Source organism: Vanellus vanellus, assembly GCF_965231255.1.
Source record: "Vanellus vanellus genome assembly, chromosome: 25".
Lineage (NCBI taxonomy): Eukaryota > Metazoa > Chordata > Aves > Charadriiformes > Charadriidae > Vanellus > Vanellus vanellus.
This window is the reverse complement of record NC_138930.1, coordinates 2,120,181-2,143,192: the sequence shown is the minus strand read 5'-3', so window position 1 is coordinate 2,143,192 and position 23,012 is coordinate 2,120,181. Positions and strand designations below refer to the sequence as shown.

Sequence of the window (23,012 nt, the reverse complement as noted above, 5' to 3'; positions counted from 1 at the left end):
CCTCCTGATGGGCACATGAAGCCTGGTCCATGCCCAGGTTCACAAATAAATACATTTATTTCTGTCGGAGGTCAGGCTAGCAACAGCCTCACCTAATTCTTCAGCAGCTCTCATTCTCGTGCCTCATCCCAAATTGTGCCACGCACTTGAAATAAAACATCCAGACTCTTAAAATCCTACGGTTTTAAGGAGCTTTTTGGGTTGTCCTTCCCTTGTAGCATCTCTTAGGCTTTCCTTGGTAAAGAGATGCCGCTCTGAGATGCGCCTGGGTTGGATTTGATTTCCTTTACGTATGTCCTCCCCCAGCTCTGTGTTGGAAAGCTTTTTGGAGGAAGGATTTAGAGCTCGTCTGGGTCCCTCCTGAGCGTGGCTTGGAGCTGGCACGAAGGCACGTCCCGGTTAGAGCCGCAGCTTTCACTCTGCCGCTGCCTTGTGCTTCGCTTTTGGGCTCAGCGCCGCCATCCCGAGGGAGCACGACGCTCCCGAAAGCCTCAGCCCGGGGGTACCTCCTGGGTCTACACTAAAAATAGGGGCGAAGGGCTGTTTTGGCACATCGGAGGGGCGAGACGCATCCCCCTTTGAACAGAAAGAGGCTCAAACCGTGGAAAAGCTTCTTTGTAAATCTGCTTCTCAATAACCATCGCTCCGACCTTGCCCGGGCTGAGCGCGTTGCCTGCTCCTCGTGCAGACGATGTTCTTGAGGGGTTATACCATATTTACGCCGGCCGAAGGACAAATGCCCTTGCAGGCTGTGAAGCATCCTGGCCGGAGGACAGACCATACCTGTAAATCTGTCTGTCTGTTCCAGAAAAGTCTCTTGTTGCAAGCGGAGAACTTCCCCGTGCCGAAAGCGTCGCTGGGAGGAAGGTGGTTGGGGCGGCCAGTGAGGACCTCTCAAGCGAGATTTCCATTTTTGGCGGTCGGATTGGAGTAATATCCTGCGCTGCCCGGGCCGAGGGGGCTGGGAATCCCAGTTAATCGTTGACCACGGGTGCAGTCAAGGCTGAAGCATCTTTGTCCAAGTGGAGCAGAAGTCTCATTTTTGGCTGATGCTGTAAACTTGCAGGAAAGGGGGAAAAAAAAAAAATTTGATTCCCACCACGACGGGGCAAAAGCCACGTTTCTGCTCACCTGACCCATCCTGTTTGTTTTTTATTTAGAAACATCTAAAGGTCAAGACAGCTTCCACTCTGCCGGTTCATCATGACAGCAACCAGTGCTGTGAGAACATGGGATGCAGCTTCCCAAACATCCCACACTGGCAGCAGAGGGAGAGCCCTCCTCTCCCATCCCCCTGTGCCCCATTTCCGGATCTGGAACGAGACGGGATGAAACAAACCCTGGCCGTGATGTGACTGATGGACCACCTCGGAGGTTGGTTGGGTTCCTCCCCTCCGCTGAGGGTTTTCTTACTCTGAATTACTCCTGGAAGTGCTGAAGCTGCCTCCAGCCACCAACTTCCCTAGAGACCGAGCCCTAAGGGCTGCTCGGAGCTTCACGTGGTGGCAGCAGATACGGGAAGCCTTTGCTGCTCTTCCCTTCTTAGCCCTTGACTGAAAATTACACCATGGGAAAGTATTGTCTTCCTCACTTGCCGAAAATATCCCCTCCTCCAGCACCCGACTTGCTCAACCGGAGTGGTTTTGCGGAGCAGGGGAGGTCCTGTAGGTCACGGGGAGCAGCCCCAGACCAACGCCTTTTGCCTTGTGGCGGGATGCTCTGGCTGATGGGATGCTGTAACGTGGCTCTGTCGGTCCCAGGGCTGATGCCCGCCTGTTCTCGGGGGGCTCTGGCTTTCGTCGGAGGCTCTCGACACCTTTTCAGGAGCCGCTTGCTCAGCAGCCACAAGGAACCAATAGACCTAAGATCTGGAGGCACTTCCCCTCCTGCTGCTCGCGATAACGAGCGCTACACAAATAACCGAGGTTTCTGTAAGCGTGCATGGGCGAGCGGCCGTGGGGAAGTTTTGCACTTTTCGGGGAAGGGAAGCCCTCCGGAATCCTCTCGTCTGCGCTCGCCCCCGTCAACCTCCCCGTCCGCTGGGCCAGGGGGCAGCAGAGCGGGGCCACCCCCTCGGGCGCAGCCGCATCGGGCCGGGGAGGCAATTGCGTTTGAGGAGCCACGAAGCCCCGGTTGCACGCGGCCGCTTTGGGACCTGCACGGCACTGGGAGCTTCTCCGGTCCCTCCCTGAGCCCTGCTCGAGTCGGTTCGAGTTTGAGGCTGTGGCCAGCTTGTGTTTCACGGGGAAGTGACTAATCTCCATCTTCCCCTTTGCGTTTCTTTTGGTCTTTAATCTCGGCGTTTGCAACGTGGCTTCTTTCTCGGCTGCTGGCTCAGCTGGGAGCCGCGGGTGGCTCTGGGGGTGGCAGCAAGCATCTGCCGTGTCCCCCACGGTGCCGCCTGCCGTCCACCTCACGTCTGGAGATGGAGAGAAGGTGAAAAGACGATTTACATCTTTCCAGGCGCAGGTCTGGAGGCTCCGAGCTTTCAATGGACTTTCTAACAGCCTTTCCAGCTGCTGGCCCCCGTGCCATGCCTTAATCACCAAAACTCCCAGTTTCTCTCCCACTCGCTGCGTGCGGAGGAGCGACAGCACAGGGGCATCAGCTCCTCCTCACCCTCAGGCCTTGTCTTGGCCCCTCCGAGCTGCAGGAGTCCCCGGCCACCAGCAGCCCTGTGGCCAAGCGCTCCCATAAATCACTGTTCCGGGTCCGTGCCAGGTAGGTGAGAGCCGCGCTGCGGTTGTACCTCGGTGAGGGATGCACGCGGGATGGATCCGGAGAGGAACCTGCATCCCCGCTGGGGAGAGGCGGATAAATCCGACCTTCCGATGCAAAAGACGACGCGCTGACGGCCCAGCGAGGACTGGAGGAGACGTGGGATGCTGTTTACGCGTGGGGCTGCGGCTGTGCAATCGCGTCTTGCAGGCTGGTGAGGACACGCTGGGACATTTCATAACAGGTCACTCGGCATTCACAACCGCTGCTCTTTAAAACACAAGTTTTATGGCTGGTGCTGGACTGTAAATCTCCGACTTCCACGGCTGGCGCCTTTCGGGGGGAAAACATCCGGCTTTGGCGAACTTTGATGGTCTCCGAGCGTGAGCCACCGTGCGTCACTCGAGGATGGGGCTCGCCCCACGCAAGGCGCCCACGGTTAAAAAATTGCAAAAGCAGAACTGCAGGATTTAGGGGTTTGCTGGGTGTTGCTCAAATGCCGGGCAATGTGATTGCTGGTGGGTCAGAGCCTCTTCCTGCACCCGGACGTGCTGGGAGGCTCCGATTCGGCTTTGGACCAGCGCGTTTGGCCCCATGCAGACGGTGGAGGGTGCTGGTGGCCGGGCTGGCGCCTGCCGGGGACTCAGGGATGCTGGGGATGGAGGGGGTGATGGGGTGGTTCTGCCCCGAGGTGTTACCCTGAGGTTTGTGGTCCTCCTGGGGTGATGCTCCCTCTCCATTCTTCCTTGAATTAAGGGGCTGAAGGATTGCAGCCACCCCAGCTCATAAAATTCCCAGGAGAGGTGATCATGGAGAGGCTTTGATGCTCCCGGGATCTCCCTAAGGTTCCCACAGCTCCGGCTGGAACAAAAGCAGCCGCTGAGGAGCCAGTGCCCGGACCAGCTCCATGCGGGAAGATGCTCCAGGAGAGGTTCATCCAAGCGCGTTCCCTGCCCGGCTGCCGGAGGGACGGGTGACGTGCCACCCGCAGCAGCAGCAGCGGGACGGTGCCCAACTCCACGTGGGGCAGAGCACTCGAGAGAAACCTGCCCCTGAGGTTTCCCTGGGAGCCGCTCCGGGGGGTTCTTCCCAGGCTGGAGGTTGCGGGCAGAGAAAGGCAGCGTGAAATGGCGCGAGGTCTCCGGGTGATGGGCTCCTCCTGCCCCTTCCTCATCCATCCCTCTGCAAGGACGGATCCAGAGCAGGGCAGAGGAGCCGGAGCTGGGCCAACGCCCTCCACGCGATGCTGCTCGTGCTGAAAAAACTTCTCCTTTCACGTGTTTTAGGGTGAAACGTTGGGTCTCGGTTTTGCCTCAGGCAACCCCCTGGAGGAACTGGGTGAGAAAGGCAGGAGTAACGCTGGAGCCGGCTCCCGAGGAGGAGCAGAGGATAAACAGCCGTAAATCACGGGATTACTGTAAGCGCGTTCATCCCGTGGTGGGAGCACAGTCAAAGACCAGGCACTTGGCTCGACTTCAGGACATTTGGGAACGGCCTCGCCTGCCCCTGGCCAGCGCCGGGGCGGGGGGACTGCCCGTTGCCTCGTCCCACCGGGGGTTTCTCATCCCTCTGCTCATGTTTTTGGTCAAAGCATCCTTTAGAGAAGGTGAGACATGGGGTGATCCCATCCCGGCCTCTGTGGCTTGTTCCCACCGGGGTTTTTTCTCTTCCCCGGCCTGTGGGCAGCCCCGCTCTGGCACGGTGCTTCCCACCGCACGTGGCCCCGCTGGATTCGTGCCACCCCGGCATGCCCGGCTCCATCCCCACTGCCTTCGGGCTGCCCAGGGATGACGTAACCCTGGACACGGTTGCCTCAGAAGAGACCGGACCCGGGGGCAGAGCCGTCCCCTGGCCGCACCTGCCACCGGCTGCACGGAGGAGCCGCTGCCACAAACCGGGCTGCGGTGTCGTCAGCCGGTTTGGTAGGACAAGGTCCAACGCTGATCCGCTCCCCCCTCCGTGGATGTGCCGGGCTGCCCGGACACCACTTCCCTGCTCCGCTTCTGATTCCGAAGGGTTTTAGGGAAGGGGCTGCATCCCTGGCTCAGCCCCAGGCGATGACGGGGACCCGTGTGCCAACGGGGACCGGCACGAGGTGATGGATGGAGGAGGCGGCCGAGGATGCAGGGATGGATGAGCGGTGCCACAACGCTGACCGCGGCGCTTCCCTGCCTGCACGTCACCTCCTGCCACCCGCTCTGCCACCTCTGAGGCCGTTGCCCGCGGCCACTTGCCCCTCGCCGACGGGGCAGGGGAGGTGAGGGGCATCCCCCCAGCCATGAGCTGCCACGGCGATCCGCGGGGAAAATGGGATGTGAAAGGGAAACGGTTGTGTCTGAGAAACAGTATTATGTATTTTTCATCTCCGCAGCTGCCAAACCAGCTTGCAAATCGCCCGACTCCGGAGCTGTCGGAGCTCCCGTATGACATCCCAGGCGGAGAGGAGAAATTCCTGCTGGGTGTTTACTCCGGCGTCACCCGCCGGCAGCATGGGACGGGGAGGGGGGGGGACGGAGGGCGGGCAAAGTTCGACTCCTATAAAGTCAGATCTGGTCCACTTCATTCATTCCCCTGGCAGCATCGCCGGGAGCCGCACGTTCAGCCTTTGCGCAAGAGGTGGTTTTGCAAATAAATTCCCCACACTCCCCCCCCCCGGGACCACCGGCTGCCTGCGCGATGCCGAGGGCGCTGCGGGATGTCGGGGCTGCCCTCACCTGCCTCCAGTTCCTGCTGCTTCTCGCCGGCGTGGAGCTGAGGCCCCACACGTGGGATGAGGACAGGTTCCAGCTGGAAGCCATCAAAAAGGGGATCCTGGAGCGGTTGGGGATGCCTGAGCCCCCCGTGATCCGGCACCGGCTGGACCGGGAGAGCATCCAGAGAGCGCAGCAGCTGTACCGGCAGAAAGTGGCCGAGCTGATGGGGAACCGGAGCCGGGAAGAGGAGGGAACCGTTCCCGGGACCAGGCACCTGCATCGCCTGACCCCCACACGTAAGTGGCCGCAGCTCCGCGTGCATCCCGCGACCCTCATCCCACGGGGACAGGGACATGTCTCCCGCCGTGTCCCTGCTCGGGCATGTCAGCCCGGCTGCCTCGGCGTGTGCCGGGACATGACCGGGCATGAATCGCGGTGATCAGGGTCATCCTTATCCCGGCTGCTTCCCTTTCTCCGGCAGCGGGGAGGAGCCACCGTCTCGAGCCGTTTTGCTTAAAAACACAAAAAATGGTAAATTTGGGATGCAATCTGTGACCGGCAGCACAGTGGCAGCTGGGGGTGCTCGGAGCGGGGCTCGAGCGGGCTCGGGGGTGAGCGGAGGGGAGGTGGGGAGGTGCCATCCCTCGAGCCGCAGCTTGAGCCCCAGTTTGGGGTTTTATCTGGACCTGGGGTGATTTAGGGAAATACTCAGCTCCTGCTGAGCCCTGGGCTGGGGGGGGACAGCCGGGGGATGGGGTGGGGATCAGCCCAGTGGGTCCCGGGGCACCTGCTCCGGCATGAGGTGGTGCCCCTCAGTGAGACCCTCAGGTGGGTCCTGGGTCATCCAGGGTTGAGGATGGAGCCGGATCTCCCCAGCCTCGGCATCCCTCGGGATTTGGGTGATTCCCCAGGGCAGCGGTTTGGCTGTTTGACAGGAGCTGGTCACGAGCTTTGGCTGACGGGGTGGATTGCTGTCTCTTACATCAGTTGTCCTTCCTGTCCCCACAGTGCTGCGCCGGCTGGACATCCCCCGGGAACACCAGGATGCCCAGGGACACCGGCACCCCTGGGGACACCAGGACCCCCAGCAAGACCAGGAGCCCCAGGGAGACCAGCACCCCCGGGGACACCAGGACCCCCAGGGAGACCAGGACCCCCATGGTCCCCACCGCTACTATCTCCTCCTCTCCCGCACCGAAGCTTTCCACCAACAGCTCCGGGTGGTGCAGGCAGAGCTGAAGCTCTTCAAGCAGTCGCTGGCAGCCCCCGGCGTGTCCCTGCTCAACTCCTCGGTGCCCCCCCAGGTCAGCATCTACACACTGAGGGGGTCTCACGGAACCCCCCATCTCCTGCGGAGCCAAGAGCTGGACCGCGACGCCCCAAGCCTGGACCTCACGGCAGCCGTCCAGCCCTGGGCTGCCGGTCCCGAGGACACGCTGCGCCTGGAGTTGGCCTTCACAGCCGACGTCTCGGCCTTGCTGGTCCCCTCGGGGGGCGAGACGCTGGTGCTGGAGGTGGAAACCCATGAGACCACAAGACGGGGAGCCAGGAGAGCCCGGGGGCTGGAGGAGGAGTGCGGGAAGAGCGATGGGAAGTGTTGCCTCAAGTCGCTCAAGGTCTCCTTCCAGGACATCGGCTGGTCTGACTGGGTCATCGCCCCCAACAGCTACTACATGAGGTTCTGCGAAGGTTCCTGTCCCCACAACTACAAGCCGGCCAGCATGCATGCCCAGATCAAAGCCCGCATGCACTCCCTCTCCAAAGCCACCCCGCCGCCCTGCTGCGTCCCCGCCGGCTACGACCCCATGGTGCTGATGCACTACGACGGCGAGGGCAGGCTGGTCTCCACCCTCTTCGAGGACATGCTGGTCACCCGGTGCCACTGTGCCTGATGGCATCGCCTCCGGCTGCCACCAGGACCCATCACCGCCTGGATGGGGCAGAGCCCGCCCACCTCCCAGCAGCTCCGGCATCCCAAAAACCAGACTCCGTGGGATGAAATGCCACCGTGCCGGTCCCGGTTCTGCCCTCTGACTCAGCCCCGGGGTCTCCAGTTGTGAACCCCCCTCCGCAGGCCATAAGAACTTATTCCTTCCCTCTTTTCCCTCATTTAAACCCATATTTTATTTGGTAGATGGATCTTTCCCACCCAGGAGAGCCCAAACGGGCCGGGATGGGTCTGTCCCCGGGTGGCCGCAGCTCACTCCACGTCTGAGCATCATCTCTTCTCTGCTTAGAGACTTATTTATACACCTCTCTTATTTATTGCTAACTTATTGTATTTTATAGCAAAATACCTCTTCGGGAAAGCGGGTGGGGTTTTTTTTGGTGTATTTGTATTTTATATATTTCTATAAAACAGGAATAAGGTAATAACGTAAATTAATAAAGCGATGGGAACAGGGATGCTGACTGCTCCTCCCGCACAACCGGCTGGGGGGTCTCCGACCGAAGCCCCGCAGCGGGTCGCCTTCAGCCGGGGGTCCCGCAGCTCGGACCCTCGCCCCCCCCTCTGCAGGCGACCAACCGGGATCTGACTCCATATGGATCCGCCGGTAAATCCTTACGGCTCTCGGGGGCCAGGCCAGCCCCATGCCCACCCTGCCGGCGGCAGCCACGGCACGTGAGTAATGTCTGGGCGATGGTCCCAGAGACCTTTGAATTGTTTGTGTCCTTGAGATGGGTGCTGGGCGCAGCCTTGACCCCCCCCCGGCCGGGATGTCCAGCTGGGATGTGGCCGCTGCCCCATTTCCAGGTACCTCCGTCCGTGGGATCCTACAGACACCACAGGGTGGGGGAAACCCCGACTCCCCCCCCGGCTCTGCCACCGCAGAGGTGGGTGGCACACACCGTATCCCCAGGGGACTCGCCGCAGCCGGAGGGGGTGGCTCTGCTGGTCACAGCTCCTGGCTGTCCTCTCCCCTCTTCCAGCACGTCCCGGGGGGGTCCCGGGCTGCCCATCCGCTTGGCAGCTCCCGTTGGGGACCTGGGCTTGAAGAACGTGGGATATGGGGACCTACAGTCTGGGGACACAGACTTAAGGGACCTGGGCTGCATGACCTCCGCTCTGGAGTCCTGGGACAAAGTGACAGGGGCTCTGGGGACCTGTCCTCGGGGGCGCTGGTCCCTTGGCACCCCTACTCTGGGGACAGGGGCTCTGGGGACCTGTCCTCGGGGGCGCTGGTCCCTTGGCACTCCCACTCTGGGGACAGGGGCTCTGGGAGCTCCAGGGACATTCCCCAGGGACCTCCAGCCTCAGGAGGTTGACCTCCTTCGGCTGAACGTTTCCAGCCGCCCCTGTGCTCCCCACACCCCCTATCGGGGCTGTCGGTGCCATTAGCGGATAACGGACTGCGGCTCCGCTCAGCCGGTGCCAGGGATCCAGCCCGGGAAGGGCACCCGGCAGAGGTTCAGACCACGAGCTACGCCGGTAATTTAAGATAATTCAACCATTTAATGGGGCACGGTGGAGCATCACAAGGGCTGGAGTTCGGGGGACACCCAGGCAAGCCACGGGGTCCCCATGTCCCCAGGCTGCGCGTCCCCTCGGGGTGCACAACCTGGCAGTGACGGGGTCGGGGATCTTGCCAGGAGCTTTAAAAAAAGAGGGGCTTTTGCTCTGTTCCCCAAACTGGCAGATTTAGCAGAAAAAGCCAGGGAGTAGGTGACAGCAGGGCTGGTCCCGGTGTCCGGATGTCCCCAGCCGCCAGCATGTCCCCAAGCGCACGTGCACCCTGACACTCTCTGGCAGCAGCCAAAAGGGGAAGAGGAACCATACACTGCGGTCACCCCATGGCCCCCCCGCTGTGCTGGATGGCCCCACGGGGGCCCCACGCGTGTCTGTCCCTGGCCGGGAAGGCTCCGGCGTGGCCGCTGCCGGCGGATGCTGTGCCGAGGCGTCCCCGCGGTCGGTGGCCACCAGCCCCGGGAGGAAACGCCAGCCCTCAGCACTCGCCCCACGGTGGGAACTGGGGCGAAGGAGGGGGCCGGGGGGGGTGGGGGGGGTGTGGATTAAAAATAACCTCCCCTGAGAAAGGCGACCCTGGCAGGACGCGCATGTGGGGACTGCACGTGTCCCCGTCCCAGCCATGGGGAGACCCACGGAGCCCACATCTGTGGAGAGTGCCCATCCCCGTCCCCTCTGGGCTGGCGGCCGGTGGGGAAAGCCCTGGGGAGAAGCATCTGTGGAAGCCAGAGCTTCATCCCCCCCCACAGCTCCCCCCTCCCCGGACCCCCTCCCCGGCCCCTCACTGGCCGGGGATGATGTAGATGTCGTCGCCGGCGCTCTGCGTGTTGGCGTAGATGGGCTGCTCCCCAGGGCTGGACTCGCTCTCCAGGAAATAGTCATCATCCACCGGGACCTGGGGGCTGGGGGGGACAGAGGGGTGGCACCCGCCGCACCGTGCCCGGGAGATGGGGCAGGTCGGGGGTGGCCGGTCCCCAACCAGGGAGCGAACGCCACGGGGCGGCTCTGGGGATGTGGGTGGGGGGAAAGGGCTCAACCCCATTGAGTCCCTGGACCTTGGGGATGGTGGGGTGGGGTGGGGTGGGGTGGCATGGCATGGGTGGCACTGTGTGGGGTGGCATGGGATGGCAGGGGATGGGATGGGACGGCACAGGGTGGCACTAGATGGGTTGGGATGGCATGGCATGGGACAGGATGGGATGGGGTGGGGTGGGGTGGGGTGGGGTGGGGTGGCACGGCATGTCACAGGATGGCATGGCATGAGGTGGCACAGCACAGAATGGAATGGGATGGCACAGCATGAGGGCATAGCATGGCATGGCACGGGATGGCACGGGATGGGATGGCATTGGATGGGATGGCACGGGATGGGATGGGATGGGATGGGATGGGATGGGATGGGATGGGATGGGACGGGATGGGACGGGACGGGACGGGACGGGATGGGATGGGATGGGATGGCACGGGATGGGATGGGATGGGACGGGATAGGACAGGATGGCATGGCATGAGATGGTACAGCATGGGATGGGATGGGATGGGATGGGACGGGACGGGACGGGATGGGACGGGACGGGATGGAATGGGACAGGACAGGACGGGATGGGATGGGATGGGATGGCATAGTACCACACAGCAGGGGAGGGGATGGGACATGCAGCTGATCCCCACGCCGGAGCCTCACCTGTACCGCTCCTCCTGCCATCCCGGCGTCCAGCCCTGCGTGGCCACCGGGGCGGTGCAGGGGCTCACGAAGATGTTCTCATAGTCCGGCGTGGCAGCGGTGGCATCGCTGGTGCCGATCTCGGCGGCCCGGCTGATGTAGCGGGGCTGCCCGTGGGCCGCAGCGGACTCCCGCTTATCCCACCCGGCGCCGGCAGCGACGGCAGCCGCTTTCCTCCGCCGGTAGCAAACCACACCAGTGACCACCAACAGCACGGCCACCGCGCCAGCAGCCCCGGCCAAGCCGGCCACCAGCCCCACGCTGCTCCGGCATTCCCCGGCGTGGAAATCGCCGACGTTGAAGGAGTCGTTGCGGGACGTGAGGCAGCGGCACTGGGGCACGGTGCAGTTGGGTCGGGAGCAGGCGCAAGGTGCCAGGACGCTGCCCACCACCTCGCAGCGGCACGGCACCACCAGGCTGCGCAGGTCGGCCTGGAAGGCGGTGGGGGGCACGGCGGGCAGGGGGTTACCCTCCAGCCGCAGGCTCTGCAGAGCCGTGGCGTTGGCGAAGAAGCCGTCGGGCAGCACCCGCAGCCGGTTGTGCTGCAGCCGGAGGTGCCGCAGCCCCCACGCTTGGCTCAGGAAGGCGGCCGGTAGCTCCCGCAGCCGGTTGTACGACAGGTCCAGCTCCTCCAGCCCCGGCTCGACGCGGGATGAGGGGCTCAGGGCTTCGATGCCGTTACGGCTCAGCAGCAGCTGGTTCTGCCGCTGGAAGGGCCCCCAGTCCAGCTCGGCGCACCGATGGGTGGTGTTGGTCAAATCCAGCTTGGCGGGGGCGTCCGGCAGCACGGTGAAGCAGGGGGACGAGGCGGCCGCGGGGCGCAGCAGCAGCAGCAGCAGCAGCATTAGGGGGGCCCCCATCGCCCCTCCAACCCCCACCAGGTGCCTGGGTGGGAAATGAGGGGGGGGGACTCAGCCTGAGCAGCAGCTCCCCCCCCCGCCCCCCATTCCCATGGGGTGCTGTTTTTCCCCCTCCCAGTGCAAACCAGCGCAGCCCAGTCTGGCACCCACCCTGCTCCCTCTCTCCCCAGGCAGGGCGGCACCCGGGGGTCCCGGTGGGTGGTTTTTCGTGTGTCCCCCCCGACCCACCCCCAGCACCCCAACTCGCCTGCGCTCCGGCCGCCTCTCCGCCTGGCGCAGGCAGGGGAAGAGGAACAGGCGGGTCCCGCCGTCCCCTGTCACCCTGCCAGGGCGTAGCCGGCCCCGGGGGGGGGGACAGGGGGGCAGCACCCCCAGCTGAGCACCCCACGGCCGCTGCTGAACCCCCCCCCCCCCCGGCCCTTTCCTGGGGTGCCACAGGGCTCTGACATTGGGGGCTGCAGCGGTGCTGCTCCATGCCTGGGGGTCTGGGGGGAGCCCGGGGGGGGGTCTCAGGGCTGGGGGGGGCCCAGACGGGTGCTGAGCATCCCCACAGCATCGCGTGTCACCAGCTGGGGGACCCCGGCCTCAGTGCCCAGGGACCACCGGAGCCGGCAGATCCAGCGGACCCCCCCGGGCACATGTGTGGACACACGTGTGGACGCACACATGTGTGGACACACGTGTGGACACGCACATGCGTGTGCTGCCACATGCTCCCACATGCGTGTAGGTGAACACGCGCGGGGGGCTCACACGCACACCCCACCTACGCTCGCGGGCACATGTGTGCACACGCGTGCAGTGCCACGCACACGCGTGCAGGGCCGCGTGCACACACGTGCACCATCGTGGCGCTCGGTGAAGCAGGTTGGAGCATGGAGGGGGGGGTGGGGTGGGAGTATCAGGGTCTTAATGAGGGCGTGTGGGCAGGATCGGGCCCTCCCGGGGGGTCTCAGCCCCCGTGGGGGGAACCCCCCTTCCATGGTGGGTGTGTGGCCGTGTCCCCAGGCAGGGTTGGTGTCCCCATCCCGGTGGTCCCCACGTCCGCATCCCTCTGGGTCTGTCCCACGCCTGTGTGTGTCCCCCCCCGTGTCTGTGTCCCCCCCCCCGCACCCCCGTGTCTGCCGCCCACGGCTCTGTCCTGTGCCCACCCCCTCGTCTCCGAGTCCCCCCCGTGTCCGTGTCCCTCCGTGCCCATCCCCCCCCCCTCCACGTCCCTCTGGGTCCACTGTGCCCGTGTCCCTCCCCTCGTGTCAGCGTCCACCCACGGCCGTCCCCTCCTCTCCGTGTCCCTCTGTCCCCACCGTGGCCGTGGCCGCCCCCTGGTGTCCGTGTCCCTCCATTTCCACCCTCTCACATCCACGTCCCTCCGGCCACCCTCTCTGTGTCCCTCCCCCGGTGTCAGTGTCCCTCCCCCGGTGTCAGTGTCCATGCACGTCCCCCCCCTCGCGTCCACGTCCCCCCTCCCTGCCCACCCCCCGCCTCCGAGTCCCTCCGTGTCCACCCTCTCGTGTCCGTGTCCACGTCCGCCCCCTCGCATCCCTGTCCCTTCTCATTGTCCACCCTGTCACGTCCGTGTCCCTCCGTGCCCACGTCCGCCCCCTCGTGTCCATGTCCACCCTCTCGTGTCCGTGTCCCTCCACGCCCACCCCCTCCCGTCCGTTTCTCCCCGTGTCCACCCACTCCGTGCCCACCTCCCTCCGCCCTCCGGGTCCTTCCACGCCACCCTCTCGCATCCGTGTCCCTCCATATCCCCCCACTCGCGTCCGTGTCCACCCCGTCACGTCCGTGTCCATGGCCGCCCCCTCGTGTCCGCGTCCCTGTCCCTCCACGCCCACCCCCTCTCATCCATGTCCCCCCACCTCCACCCCCTCCGTGCCCACCCCCACGTCCACCCTGTCACGTCCCTGTCCCCTCCGTGCCCGCGTCCCACCCCCCCGTGTCCACGTCCACCCCCTCGTGCCCGTGTCCACCCCCTCGTGTCCGCGTCCCAGCTCTCATCCGTGCCCCTCCACGCTGACCCCCTCTCCCCCCATATCCCCCCCTCCACGCCCCCCTCCCCACGCGTGTCCCCACCACCACCACCCCGCGCCGCCATCGCCCTTTTAAGAGCGGCGGGCGCGGGCGGGGGGGGGGGGGGGGGGCGGCGTTGCTGGAACAGCCGCGCGGGGGGAGGCGGCGGCGGCGGCGCGGGGACCCCCGGCCCGGCGCGGCGGTTTCAAGCTCCCCCGCGGGCGCGCGGCCGGAGCCGCCGGGGCCGGGGCCGGGGCCGGGATGGCGGCGGGGGAGCGGGGCCGGGACCGGGGCCGCTGACAGCCGGTGCCGCGCCGCCGCCCCAGCATGTACGCCAAGGGCAAGGGCTCCGGTGTGCCCTCGGACGGCCAGGCCCGCGAGAAGTGAGTGCGGCGGGAGGCGGGAGCGGGGGTCGGGGGAGGCGGCGGGGGATGGGGGTGCGCGGAAGTTTGCCGGGGCGGCCGCCGGTGGGAGCGGGGACGGAGGAGGAGGAGGAGTGGGGGGGACGACGGGGGAACGGCGGAGGAACGGGGGGCGGGCGGACCGACCCCCGCGGCCCCGCCCCGCCGGGGCGCACCGGTAACCGCCGCGGGGCAGCGGGAGCCGTCGGGACTCCGCCGGACACCGGGGCAGCGGGAGCCGCGGTGTGCGCCGGGGGCCGCGGGAGCCGTGATGTCCTCCCCGGTCCCTGCCATCCCCCGGGGCACCGGGAGCCGTGATGTCCCCCCCCCGGTCCCTGCCATCCCCCGGGGCACCGGGAGCCGTGATGCCCCCCCGGGGTATTGCCATCTACTCGGGTACCGGCAGTGTCACCCGGCGTCCCTGGCTGTCCCCGCGGTGCCCCGGGGCCACCGCTGTCCCCGCTGGGTCCCCCTCTGTCCCCGGGGCACCTGCCGGAGCCGGGGGGCTGCACCCCCCGGTGGGACCCCTAAGCCCGGCCACCCCCGTGGGGTCCCCGCGGGTCCCGTTTCCCGCTGCCGGGGGGTGATGGAGCACCGGGGACGGGGCCTCGGCGTCCCCCAGAGGGTCCCCAGCCAGGGGACACCCGCGGTGGCACTTGCCCCTCAGCCACATCCCGTGTGGGACGTGTCACCCGTCCCACCGGTGGGAACCAGGAGCCGGGGTGGCCACCGGGAGACAGGGCTGGTTGCCGTGGAGAGGTGCCCGGTGTCACCCGTGGGACTCAGTGTCACCGTGATGCCCGTGGGGGTCCCTCTCAGGGACGTGACATCGAATCCCCCTCGTTAATTCTGCACTTATTAAACAGGGGGGGCTCCATCCTGACCATCCCCTGGGGTCACTTGGGGGTCCCCCCCCTTTCGGGGTCTGTCGGACGGGGGTGTCACCGTGCTGCTCTGGCGGTGACAGCCGTGGGGATGCTGTCCCTGCCCTGGGGCACCCGGGGGGGCAGTGGGGCCCTGGGTGGGTGCCGTCCCAGTCCCCATCCTCGTCCCCATCCCCGTCCCTGTCCCCATCCCCATCCTTGTCCCCGTCCCCGTCCCTGTCCCCGCAGGTTGGCACTGTACGTCTACGAGTACCTGCTGCACGTGGGGGCCCAGAAATCGGCGCAGACCTTCCTCTCGGAGGTAAGAAGGGGGTGTGTGGGGGGCAGCACCTCCTGACCCCCCCCATCCCGTGGGCAGAGGGCCCCTACAGCCCCCTCGGGGGTCCCCGAGCCCATCCCCGGGGTGTCAGGCCTGGCGAAGCGCTGCCTGACCCCCCCCACCCCCCCGTCCCCCCTCTCTGCAGATCCGATGGGAGAAGAACATCACACTGGGGGAGCCCCCCGGCTTCCTGCACTCCTGGTGGTGGTGAGTTGGGGTGAAGGGGGGGGGGAGGGGGGGGGGGGCGGGAGTGCCGCTGGACACCCCCCGACACACCGCTTTCCCCACGGCGGTGGGGCTGCCCCCTCCCCCCCTCCCCGCGCTGCCGCCACATCACTTCGTACCCCATAAAGCTGCCGCTCTGCTTTTCCCATCACCGATTTCGTGCCCCCCCCCAAACCCCCCCCCCATACCCCCCCCCCCCAGTCCCTCCAGATGGATCCAATTTGGCACCGAGTGTGGGGCTGGGGGGGGACGAGGAGGGAGGGGGGTCCCAGCCCGGTGCCGGACATCCCACACCGGGGGGGCCCCAGCAGAGCACCCCCGGGGGGGGGGGGGGCATGGTGATGCTGGGGGGCTGCGGGGGGGTCATGCAGGGGGTCTCAGGAAGGGGGGGGGCTCAGCGGGGCGCAGGATGTAGCCGTGCCGGGCGCCGCGGTGCCGCCAGCGCCGCATTTAGCCATTTCCAATAAACGATTAGTTGGTGATTTATGGGGGGGGGGGGGGGGGGGGACAGCGGGAAAAGGAGGGGGGGGGGGGGCACAGCACCTTCCAGGCCATTAACCCTCCTGCTGCCAGCGCCCGGCCACCGCACCCCAAATCTGGGGGGGCACCCAGAAGCAGTGCTGGGGACACACACACACACGCGCGCCACCGGCCCCTCTGCCGGCCCAGACCCCCCCCCACCTGGGGCGGGGGGCGCAGGCGGTGGGACCCCCCCCCATCCCACCCCGGGATGCTGCAGCCTGATGTAAAGTCCCAGGAATTTGGGCTCCGGCCGTAGCGACCGTTTCCAGGGAAAACAGGCGGCAGCGCTGGAGCTGGGAGGCCCCCGCCATGGTGGGGAAAGGGGGGGGGGACACAGCACCGCCCCCACCCCCCACCCCCCCCACCCATTGGTGACACGAGTGCGGCCGGGCTCAGCCGGCGGTGGGGGATGCGCTGTGGGGTCAGGGGGGGTGAGGGTGGTGTGAGGGGACAGGGATGTGTCTCGGGGGGGGGTGGGGGGGGGTCCTCACCCGCTGTCGTCGTGTCCCCCCCCCATTTCACCTCCAGCGTCTTCTGGGACCTGTACTGTGCCGCTCCCGACCGCCGGGAAACCTGTGAGCACTCCAGCGAGGCCAAAGCCTTCCATGACTACGTGAGTACCGCGCTGCTGGGGGGGGGCTCTGTGCCCCACTGCCCCCCCCCCCCCCAGTCGGTGAGATGTGTGTCGTGTCGTTCCCCCCCCCCCCCGTGCCGAGGACACCGGCGGGCGGGGGGTTAACGCCGGCTGTGCCATCCCCGGCCTCGCCAGCCCGGGTGACCTATTTTGCAGGGCGATGCGAGGAGGGGGGGTAATCCCTGGGGGCCTGGCTCAGCCCCCCCCCTCCGTCCCCGGGGACCCCGGTGTGCCCATCCGCTGCCACCAACCCCGTGGGGGGGTGGGGACCCCCCCCCAGATCGGACCCCATCCCACAGCGTGGGCGAAGTAACAGGGTCTCGCTCCCCAACGTGGGGGGCACCTCGGTGGGGTTGGGGTCGTCCCCCCCCCCCCCTCACCCAGGGCCACCACGGTCCCGGGGCTCGGTGGGAGTGTCCGTTGTTGTCCCCCCCCCCATCTTCACCGGTGGGACCCCCCCGCCAGCAGCAGCCCCGCTCGTTATCGGCGCCCGCCTTCGGCGAGTTAATCATTGGCACAGAGTCAACAGCGCGGCTGCCCGCTCCTGCCGGGGCTGCAGGCAGGGCTGCAGGCAGGGCTGCAGGCAGGGGGGGGGGGAATGGGGGGACAGGAGGCAAACCGGGTCCTGGGGAGGTGGGGACCCGCTGGGGAGGGGGGCACCGTGCCCTGGGATGGGAGACGGTGCGTGGTCCCAGGGGTGTGGGACGCTGTGGGAGCCTCAGTGCCGAGGGATGCAGGATGCTGCAGAATCCACGGTGCTGTGGGATCCACGGCGCTGTGGGATGCGGGATGCTATGGGATCCACGGAACTGTGGGATGCGGGATGCTATGGGATCCACGGCACTGTGGGATGTGGGATGCTCCAGGATCCACAGCGCTGTGGGATGTGGGATGCTGCGGGGTCCATGGCGCTGCAGGATGCGGGATGCTGCGGGATACATGATGCCGTGGTGTGCAGGATGCCGTAGGATGCAGACAACCGTGGGATGCCGGATACTGTGGGATATACAGCGCTGTGGGATGCGGAACGCTGTGGGACAGACAGTGCCGTGCGGCGTGGGATACGCGGTGCGGTGCTGTGGGGTACACGGTGCTGGGGGATGCAGGATGCTGCGGTAGCCATGGTACCGTGGGATGCAGGATGCTGCGGGGTCCGCGGTGCTGTGGGATGCTGTGGGGTACGCCGTGCCCTGGCGTTCGGGCTGCTCTGGGATGCAGGAGGCCACGGGGCACACGTTGCCCCCGACCCTCTCCCCATCCCACCAGAGCGGGGCCAGAACTGCTCCCCCTGTGCCCCCCCGCCCCTTCCCTGGGTGCTCAGCACCCCACAGCAGCACTCAGCGTGGGGTTGGGTGGGGTGACCACACTGCCCTCGGGGGTGCCCGTCACCGCTGTGGGGACAGCGGGGTGCCCGTGGGTCTGCGTGGGCACGCGTGTGCCTGCGCTAGCACCGGGGGGGGGGGCTGCTGCAGCAGGGCCCCCCCCGCCACCCCCACCCCCCCCCCCCCGCCACCCCTCACCGCCCCCGGCCCCCGGCGCGGCGCAGAGCTGATTTTCATGCTGGAATTAATGAGGCTGCCGGTGCGGTGACGCCGGGGACATGGCGCGGGTCAGGCCGCGTTGCCATGGCAGTGCTGCCTGGCAGGCAGAGCCGGGGCGCTGGGGACCGCTGAGGGGGGGGGAAAGCCCCCGCAGCCCCCCCCTAATGCACCCCAGCACCGCCCCATCCCCATCCTGGTACCCACCGACCACCGCGGCCAAACCGGTACCCACAGGGGGACTTGAGGCTCCCCGGCGTGGGGTGGGTGCCCCTCGCCGTCCCCAGGGGGGCTGCTCGGCTGTCCCGTCCCCCCCCCCACCCCCGGGGTGCATCGGGACCCCCCCACCGTGAGCATCGCGGGGACCGTGACCCCGCATCACCGGCAGCGGGGGGGAGCGGTGGTAGCAGCGGCCCCGCAGTGGGGTTTGGGGGTCTCCCCCCGGGGTGCAGTGGTGTGGGGAGCCCCCAGCCTGCCCCCCCTTCCCCCCCCCCCCCCTATTTTTCTCCCTGCTGACCTTGAGGCTGCAGGAGGAGCCGAAACTCCCCAACTTGTTGCCATGGCAACTCTGCTTTGCATCACTGAATGATGGGGGGGGGGGGGAACCCAATTCAGTCCCCACCATGGGGGGGGGCAGCACCGTCCCCCTTGTAGGGCTGGATCTGGGGGGCAGCGCTGGCCCCACTCTGGGCTGGGGGGGGGGTGTCAAGTACCATCCCCGTGCTGTGGGGCAGGAGAGTGGGGGGGTCCCCAAGAGGGGACGGGGTGTGTGCCCCCCCCCTCCGCCCCAGGCAAAGGCCGCCCTGCCATCCCTGGGGTGGCTCTGCGGGTGCTGGATTGGCCCCGCGGCCATGGGGTGACACTGCTGCCATCGCACCCTTCACTCCTCCGGCACCCCCCGGTGATGGGGACGGACCCCCTGGGGCAGCTGCTGGCCCAGGACCTGTCCCCTGTGCCACGCCGAGGTGGGCGAGGGAGGGTGGGCACTGTGGTGGCTCCAGTGGTGAGCACCATGATGGGCTCCATGCTGGTTCCAGGGGGACTCCATGGTCAGCACTGTGATGGGCACTGTGGTGGGACTGTGGTGAGCTCCATGATGGCTCTATGATTGCTCTGTGGTGGGCACCATGATGGGCACTGTGGTGGGACCGTGGTGGGCACCATGATGGGCGCTGTGGTGGGACTGTGGTGAGCTCTGTGGTGGGTCCATCCATGGTGAGCTCCGTGATGGCTTCATGATTGCTCTGTGTTGGGCACCATGATGGGCACTGTGGTGGGACCGTGGTGAGCTCCGTCATGGCATCACGACTGGCACTGTGGTGGACACCACGGTGGGCGTTGTGGTGGGACCATGGTGAGCTCCATGATGGCTCCATGATTGCTCTGTGTCGGGCACCATGATGGGCACTGTGGTGGGACAGTGGTGGGCACTGTGGTGGGACCGTGGCAAGCTCCATGGTGGCATCATGACGGGCACTGTGGTGGGACCATGGTGAGCCCCATGATGGGCTCTGTGATGGTTCCAGGATGGGCTCCATGGTGGGACCATCTGTGGTGGGCTCCGTGGTGGCCCCCTGATGAGCTCCATGGTGGGACCGTGGTGGGCTCCCAGATGGCCACCGTGCTGGGCACACAAGCCCTGGGCCACCCCATCACCCCAAACATCCCCAAGGTGCCCCCACCCCGCAGGGGCGCCCCACGCTTCACCCCCACCCCAGAGCCTGGCCGGGGGGGCACCATCCCCTACCACAATGGGCACTGAGGGGTTAACGAGGAGGGATGCTGGGGGGGTGCCGGGTGCTGGGGGCGGTTTTGGGATGGGGCAGGGGGGCCACGCCTGCCCCCCCAGTCCCCCCCAGTCCTCCCAGCTGTGGGTTTTGGCTGCCTGCACGGTCTCCCATTGTCTTGCAAATGACCCCCCCGGGGCTGGGGAGCGCCCGGGGCCGCATCCTGCAGCTGGGAAATGGGGCTGGGGGGCCCGGGACCCCCCCTCCAGCCCCTGGGCCCCGGCGTGGCCCCGGTGTGGGGCAGGGACCCCCGGCTGGCAGCCCGTGGGCACCCACATGCCTGGTGTCACCCATGTGCCTGGTGTCACCCATCTTCCAGACATGACCCGTGTACATGGCGTGTCCCGTGCACTGGCGTGTCCCGTGTACATGGCGTGTCCCGTGCGCTGCCGTCACCCGTGTACCCACCACCGGAGCCCCCATGGTCTTTCCCTCCCCAACCAGTGTCCCCATCCCCGTTCCCACACCCATAGGTGCCCCAACCCCATCACCCACCGGTGGGTCCAAATGCAGCCACCCCCCCCCTCCCCGCAGTGCTGGCAGCGGGTTGGGGGGCCGTGGGGCGGCGTGGGGCCCCCCGGGTGGAGGGGGCAGTGCGAGGTTCCCCCCCCACCCCTTTTTCTCCTCCTCCCCTACAAATTGAAACCAGTTGTGGCGGAGGGGCCGAGCCGGAAAGCCGGCACATTCCTTCCCTTAACAGCTCCCCTCGGACGGGGGCCGGCAGGCGAGTGGGGCCAGGGCCCCCTGCCCGCAACCCCCCCCACCCCCCCAGCCCAACCGGCCCCCACGGGGTCCCCCGAGGCCGGCTGCAGCCCCCCGGCCCCCCCAGGTTTGGCTGGAATGGGAGCGGGCCGCGTTCTCCCTGCGCTGCCCTCTTGCTCGCGCAGGGCCGGCTCGCTTGGCCTTACCATGTTGGCTGGGGGGGGGGCTTGGGGACATGGGGACAAGGTGGCCTGGGGGGGCTTGGAGGCAGGTGGGACACACCGACAGCATCAACCCACGAGGGTCAGCCAGCCCCCCCCGTCCCCCCCCAACCCACCACTAGATGTACTGGGGATGGGGTGCAGCCGCTGGGGGGGGAGGTGGGCTGCTGGGGAGGTGGGGGGGTTGTGTCTGTGGCATCGTGTCCGTCCCCCCCCCCGCAGTGCTGAGCTCTCTCCTTTCCCCGCAGAGCGCGGCGGCGGCTCCCAGCCCGGTGATGGGGAACCTGCCCCCCGGGGACGGCATGCCGGGGGGGCCCATGCCCCCCGCCTTCTTCCAGGTACCAGCCTGCCCGCCCTGCGCCCGGGGGGCTGTGCCCCCCACCCCCCCCCACCCCGCCACCGCCTGCGCTGCCCGTGGGGGCACGGCGGTCCTGGGGGGGGTGTCACCCTGCTGCGTGCGCTCGTGCACGCGTGTGTGAGTGTGTGTAGCGGGCACGTGTGTGCGAGCACATAGGTGTGATAGCACACGCGTGAGCGTACGTGTGTGCACGTATGTGCGCGTGAGCGCCGCCTGTCTGTGCTCGCAGCGTGGGGTGTGAGCGCACACGCGTGTCCTCGCAGAGCTCTGCCTGCGCATCTGAGCACCGTACGTGCGCGTGTGCGTGCGTGGTGCCGGTGTGCGCGCGGAGGGCACTGCGTGTGTGCAAACACACGTGTGAGTGTGCGCCTGCGCGTGTCGGAGCACACGTGTGTGCACCCCAGGGCCCTTGTGCACAGTGCTGGGGAACCCACTTGTGCTCCCCGCACTGCGGGTGCGTGTCCTTAGCGTGTGCATTTCCTTAGCGTGTGTGTGTCCTTAGCGTGTGCGTGTCCTTAGCGTGTGCGTGCAGCCGGGGAGGGGGGTGGGGGGGGGTTTACACCAGCCGGTGCCCTCTCCCCACCCCCCGTCACAGCCGGACACCCCCAACCCCTCCTGCTGCCCCCTCCCCGCCCCGGGGCCAGCCCCGTGTCCCCCCACACGCCCCCCACCGGGGTGCCCCCTGTCCCTGGGGGGCTGCAGCCCCCCTACCACCCCCCCCACCCCCCCCCCCCAGCCCGTAACCGTGTTTTATTTCTCTTGAAGGGACCTGCGGGCTCTCAGCCATCACCCCACGCCCAACCTCCGCCCCACAACCCCGGGGCCCCCATGTTGGGGCCGCACAGCCAGGTAAGGTTGGGCACAGCCCGGCAGCCCCCGGCCACCCCCCCACAGCGCCCGCAGGACTGCCCCGGCCCCCCCCAACCCCCCCCCACCCCCCCAGGGTGATGCCGCAGCCCCCCCCCCCCCCCAGCCCCAGCTCACTGCGCGTGTGTGTGTCCCCCCCATCATCCCCCCCCTCCCTCTCTTGCAGCCCTTCATGTCCCCCCGCTACCCCGGCGGCCCCCGGCCCCCCCTCCGGATGCCCAACCAGGTGAGGTGGTCGCAGATGGGACGATCTCCCCCCCCCCTTCCCAAACCCCCCCTCCCCCCCCACCAAAGTGGGTGCAGACCCCTCTGGGTGGGGGGGTGGGGGGGTGGGTGTCCCACAGCAGCCTGACCCCGCTGGGTGTGTGGTGTGGGGTGTGGGGTGTGTGGTGTGTGGGGTGTGGTGTGTGGTGTGTGTGTCCCGCAGCCTCCCGTGGGTGTCCCCGGCTCGCAGCCGCTGCTGCCCACCGCCATGGACCCAGCCGCGCGCTCGCAGGGTGAGTCGGGGGGTCCCTGTCCCCGTGGCTGTGCCCCCCCCCCATCCTCCCAGGTCGGGGGTGGGGGGGGTGGGGGGTTGCTATGGGGTCTCACGCCTCCCTCCCCCCCCCCCTCCTTCGCGCAGGGCATCCCGGCATGGGGGGGCCCATGCAGCGCATGAACCCCCCGCGAGGCATGGCCGGCATGGCCCCCCAGGTGAGGGGGCACGGGGGGAGCGGGATGGGGACGGGGGGGCGGCGTGGGGATGGGGATACAGGGATGGGGTTGGGGATGGGGACAGGGATACAGGGATGGGGTTGGGGACAGGGATGGGGATGGGGTTGGGGTTGGGGACAGGGATATAGGGATGGGGATGCGGATAGGGATGGGGTCGAGGATACAGGGATGGGGATGGGGATGGGGACAGGGATGGGGACAGGGATACAGGGATGGGTTTGGGGACAGGGATGGGGATGCGGATAGGGATGGGGTCAAGGATACAGGGATGGGGATGGGGACAGGGATACAGGGATGGGGTTGGGGTTGGGGACAGGGATACAGGGGTGGGGTCAGGGATACAGGAATGGGGTTGGGGACTGGGATG

General features: G+C 67.2%; 3 protein-coding genes across 3 annotated transcripts in view; 2 read left to right on the top strand and 1 right to left on the bottom strand.

Annotated features, from left to right (window-relative positions):
• Positions 1–5,334: 5,334 nt before the first annotated feature.
• On the top strand, positions 5,335–8,605 carry GDF15 (growth differentiation factor 15). The gene is made up of 2 exons (XM_082495589.1): positions 5,335–5,727; positions 6,509–8,605. Exons 1-2 carry the CDS (start codon positions 5,395–5,397, stop codon positions 7,301–7,303), a joined length of 1,128 nt encoding a protein of 375 aa, XP_082351715.1. The 5' UTR covers positions 5,335–5,394; the 3' UTR covers positions 7,304–8,605.
• A 2-nt stretch (positions 8,606–8,607) lies between these two features.
• Positions 8,608–11,498, bottom strand: LRRC25 (leucine rich repeat containing 25). The gene is made up of 2 exons (XM_082495590.1): positions 10,562–11,498; positions 8,608–9,779 (listed from the first exon to the last, which is right to left on the bottom strand). The coding sequence occupies exons 1-2, from the start codon at positions 11,458–11,460 to the stop codon at positions 9,659–9,661; spliced, it is 1,020 nt and encodes a 339-aa protein (XP_082351716.1). The 5' UTR covers positions 11,461–11,498; the 3' UTR covers positions 8,608–9,658.
• A 2,159-nt stretch (positions 11,499–13,657) lies between these two features.
• SSBP4 (single stranded DNA binding protein 4) overlaps positions 13,658–23,012 on the top strand; it is a gene marked incomplete at its 3' end in the record, with an annotated part of 14,289 nt that continues 4,934 nt past the window's right edge. Inside the window, exons 1-9 of the mRNA XM_082495349.1 lie at positions 13,658–13,856; positions 14,987–15,059; positions 15,223–15,284; positions 16,353–16,437; positions 20,955–21,044; positions 21,830–21,913; positions 22,098–22,157; positions 22,359–22,428; positions 22,554–22,624. Coding sequence (XP_082351475.1) covers positions 13,801–13,856; positions 14,987–15,059; positions 15,223–15,284; positions 16,353–16,437; positions 20,955–21,044; positions 21,830–21,913; positions 22,098–22,157; positions 22,359–22,428; positions 22,554–22,624 — 651 coding nt within the window. The 5' untranslated portion in view covers positions 13,658–13,800. The remainder of the gene's footprint in view (positions 13,857–14,986; positions 15,060–15,222; positions 15,285–16,352; positions 16,438–20,954; positions 21,045–21,829; positions 21,914–22,097; positions 22,158–22,358; positions 22,429–22,553; positions 22,625–23,012) is intronic.

Bases quoted from the DNA above. Each gene is read 5' to 3' on its own strand.
- GDF15 (XM_082495589.1), top strand. From the start codon at position 5,395: ATGCCGAGGGCGCTGCGGGATGTCGGGGCTGCCCTCACCTGCCTCCAG. The intron at 5,728-6,508 runs GTGCATCCCGCG...CAGCAAGACCAG, and splicing joins GTAAGTGGCCGCAGCTCCGC to GAGCCCCAGGGAGACCAGCA.
- LRRC25 (XM_082495590.1), bottom strand. From the start codon at position 11,460: ATGGGGGCCCCCCTAATGCTGCTGCTGCTGCTGCTGCTGCGCCCCGCG. The intron at 9,780-10,561 runs GTGAGGCTCCGG...TGTCCCCCCCAG, and splicing joins TGGCAGGAGGAGCGGTACAG to CCCCCAGGTCCCGGTGGATG.